At 74.0% G+C, this 2,662-nt stretch overlaps 1 protein-coding gene across 1 annotated transcript; it reads right to left on the minus strand.

Moving 5' to 3' along the window:
- Positions 1–88: 88 nt before the first annotated feature.
- LOC113980847 (nucleolar protein 56-like) lies at positions 89–1,203 on the minus strand (the record flags this gene model as incomplete). Its single annotated transcript, XM_027708066.1, has 4 exons — positions 1,150–1,203; positions 861–950; positions 321–435; positions 89–250 (listed from the first exon to the last, which is right to left on the minus strand). Coding segments are annotated over exons 1-4 (370 nt in total), but the record flags the coding sequence as incomplete, so codon positions are not given.
- Between the last annotated feature and the right edge of the window lie 1,459 nt (positions 1,204–2,662).

Raw genomic sequence — 2,662 nt, forward strand, 5'->3', positions numbered from 1 at the left:
CAGAACCAGGGCCAGCCCCCAACACACCCCCGATGGCCCCCCCAGCCCCACGCCGGCCCCCCCCGGGGTGTCCCCCATCCCCACTCACCCCGCAGGAGCTCAGCCACGACACCCCCGGTCTGGCACTGCACCCCCAGCTCCTCCTGCACGGCCGCCCCCATCTTGGCGTCGCCCACCCCCAGCACCACCTTCTTCCTCTTGGGGGGCAGCGCCGTGTCCAGCAGCAGCCGCAGGTCCTCGTGCAGGACCCCTGCGGGACATCGGGGGCTCAGGGGGGGCCGCGGGAGGGTCCCCGTGCCCCCCCCCAGACCCCAACTCACCCTCGGACACGGCGTTCATGTTCTCCAGGGCGCTCTGCGCCGACCGGAACGGCGAGAACGCCACGAGCTTCACCATGTTGTGGAACTTGCCGATGGTGAGGACGCTGTCCTCCACCTGGGCAGGGGGACACGGCCAGGGCCCGGGGGGGCCGGGCACCGGGTCATCCGGGAGGTGGGAACGCCCCGGGTGCGACCCTCCGGGCACACGGACCCGCTCCCACCGGGCACACGGACCGCTCCCACCGGGCACACGGACCGGACCCCCCGGGCACACGGACCGCTCCTCCCGCCCGGGGTCGGCTCCTCCCCGCGGGTCCCCCCAATCCCGATCCACTCCCTCCCGTTCCCGGCCCCCCCCTGCCCGTTCCCGTTATACACCGTTCCCGTTACACACCGCTCCCGTTAAACTCCGCTCCCGTTCCTCCCCGCCCCTTTTCTCGCTCCTGTTCCCGTTCTCATTCCCGTTCCCCGCTTCCCGCCCCGTTCCCGTTCCCCGCGCTCCCCGTTCCCGCCCCGTTCCCTCTCTCCCGCCCCCCGTACCTGCGGCAGCTGCAGCCCGATCTCCTCCACCTCCCGCACGGCGAACAGCGCGTACCCGGCCGCATGTTCGAACAGCACGTGCAGCAGCACCTGCGGAGGCACCGGGGGCCGCGCTCACCGGGGGCTCCGCCGGGGCCGCGCCCCCACCCCCCCGCCCTGCGCCCGCCGCTCCCCCCGGCCCGGCCCCGCTCCCCCCGGCCCGGCCCCGCTCCCCGCCATCCCGGTGCGTCCCCCCGTCCCCGCCCGTCCCCGATGCCGCCGGATGCGGCGCGGCCCCCCCGGCCCTCACCATCCTCCTCCTCCTGCCGCCGCCGCCAGGAAATGCCGCCCCGCCGCACACCGGAACCCCGCCCCCTTCTACCGCACCCAATCAGCGCCCGCGCTCCGACCCACCGCCAATCACCGCAGGGGTGTCCCCTGATGGATCCGCCGCGCAGCCAATCAGATTGAGGACTGGGAGGTCCCGCCTCCCTTTGCCGCTCCTGCCAATCAGACTCGGGGACAGGCGTTTCATCCCGCCCTTTCCTGCGCGTGGGCCAATGGGAGCCGCCGCCCGCGCCGGCCCCGCCCCTTCCCGCGCGGTTCCACGCGCGCGCGGCCGCACGTGGCGGGACCGCGACCCCCAAATGGGACCCCAAATGTGTCCCCAGAGTCACCCCGGGACCCTAAACGGGACCCCAGATGTGATCCCAAGTGTGTCCCCAGTGCCCCCTCTCGGGACCCAACTGACCCCGGTCCCATCCCGGCACAGCCAGAGCTGCCCCACTCCGGGTCTCCCTGTGCCCCCCAGTGCCCTCCCAGTCCCCTCCCGTGGTCCCCAGTGCCCCCCTCGGACCCCTCCGTGTTCCCCCAGTATTCCCCTGTGCCCCCCAGTGCCCCTGCTGGGAGCCCCCGCTGTCCCCCGCTCCCACCCCGGGACCCCCAGTGCCCTTCTCGGACCCCCCCTGGGCCCCCCGGTGTGCCGTGAACCCCCGTCCCCGCCGTGTCCCCCCCGGTGCCGGCGCAGGGTCCGCGGGCGGGTTCAGGTTCAGGGCATTTTATTGGAAAGCAGGAGCGCGGGGGGGTCGCAGCCCCGGCCCGGGGGCACGGGGGGGCGCGGGGGGCTCCGGCCCCGGCCGGGGGGGTCCCGGGGTCTGTAGTGTCTGAGAGCAGCGGGGAGGGGTCCCAGATCCCCCCGGGGGAAGCGGCTCCGGCTCCACCCGCGAGTGAGGCCGGGGGGGGCGCAGGGGGGTCCCCGGGGGGCGGGGGGGGCGCAGGGGACCCTCATCCCGTTCCGGGGGACCCTCAGGCGACGAAGTGCTGTCGGAGGTGCTGCAGCAGGTCCGGGGTGAGCAGCAGCCGGTGCGCCTGGCCCTGCCCCGGGGGGCACGGGAACGACACCCGCCCGCACAGCGCCGGGCCCTGCTCCTGCTCCTGCTTGGCCTGCGGGACACGGCGTGAGGCACCCCGGGAACCCCCCATCCCGCACACGGGGGTCCCCACCCAGCCACCGCATCCCCACCGCGACCCCCCGGGATGGGCTGAGCCCCCTGGGAGGAGCCGGGGGTCCTGACCCGCCCCATCCCCTGGGAATCCCTTGGGGTCTCTCGGCATTGGGGGAGTTCCCTCGAGACTGGGGTCCATTAAGATTGGGAGTCCTTTGGGATCAGGGCCCCTCTGGACTGGGGGTCTCTTAGGACTGGGGTCCCTCAGGATCTGGGGTTCCTCGGGGTCAGGGTTCCTTGGGATTGCGGGATCCCACGGGGTTGGTGTTCCCTGGGATTGGGGATCCCTCAGGATCAAGGGTCCCTTGAGATCGGGGG

Source organism: Neopelma chrysocephalum, unplaced genomic scaffold (assembly GCF_003984885.1).
Source record: "Neopelma chrysocephalum unplaced genomic scaffold, ASM398488v2 Primary Assembly neopelma1_95410, whole genome shotgun sequence".
NCBI lineage: Eukaryota > Metazoa > Chordata > Aves > Passeriformes > Pipridae > Neopelma > Neopelma chrysocephalum.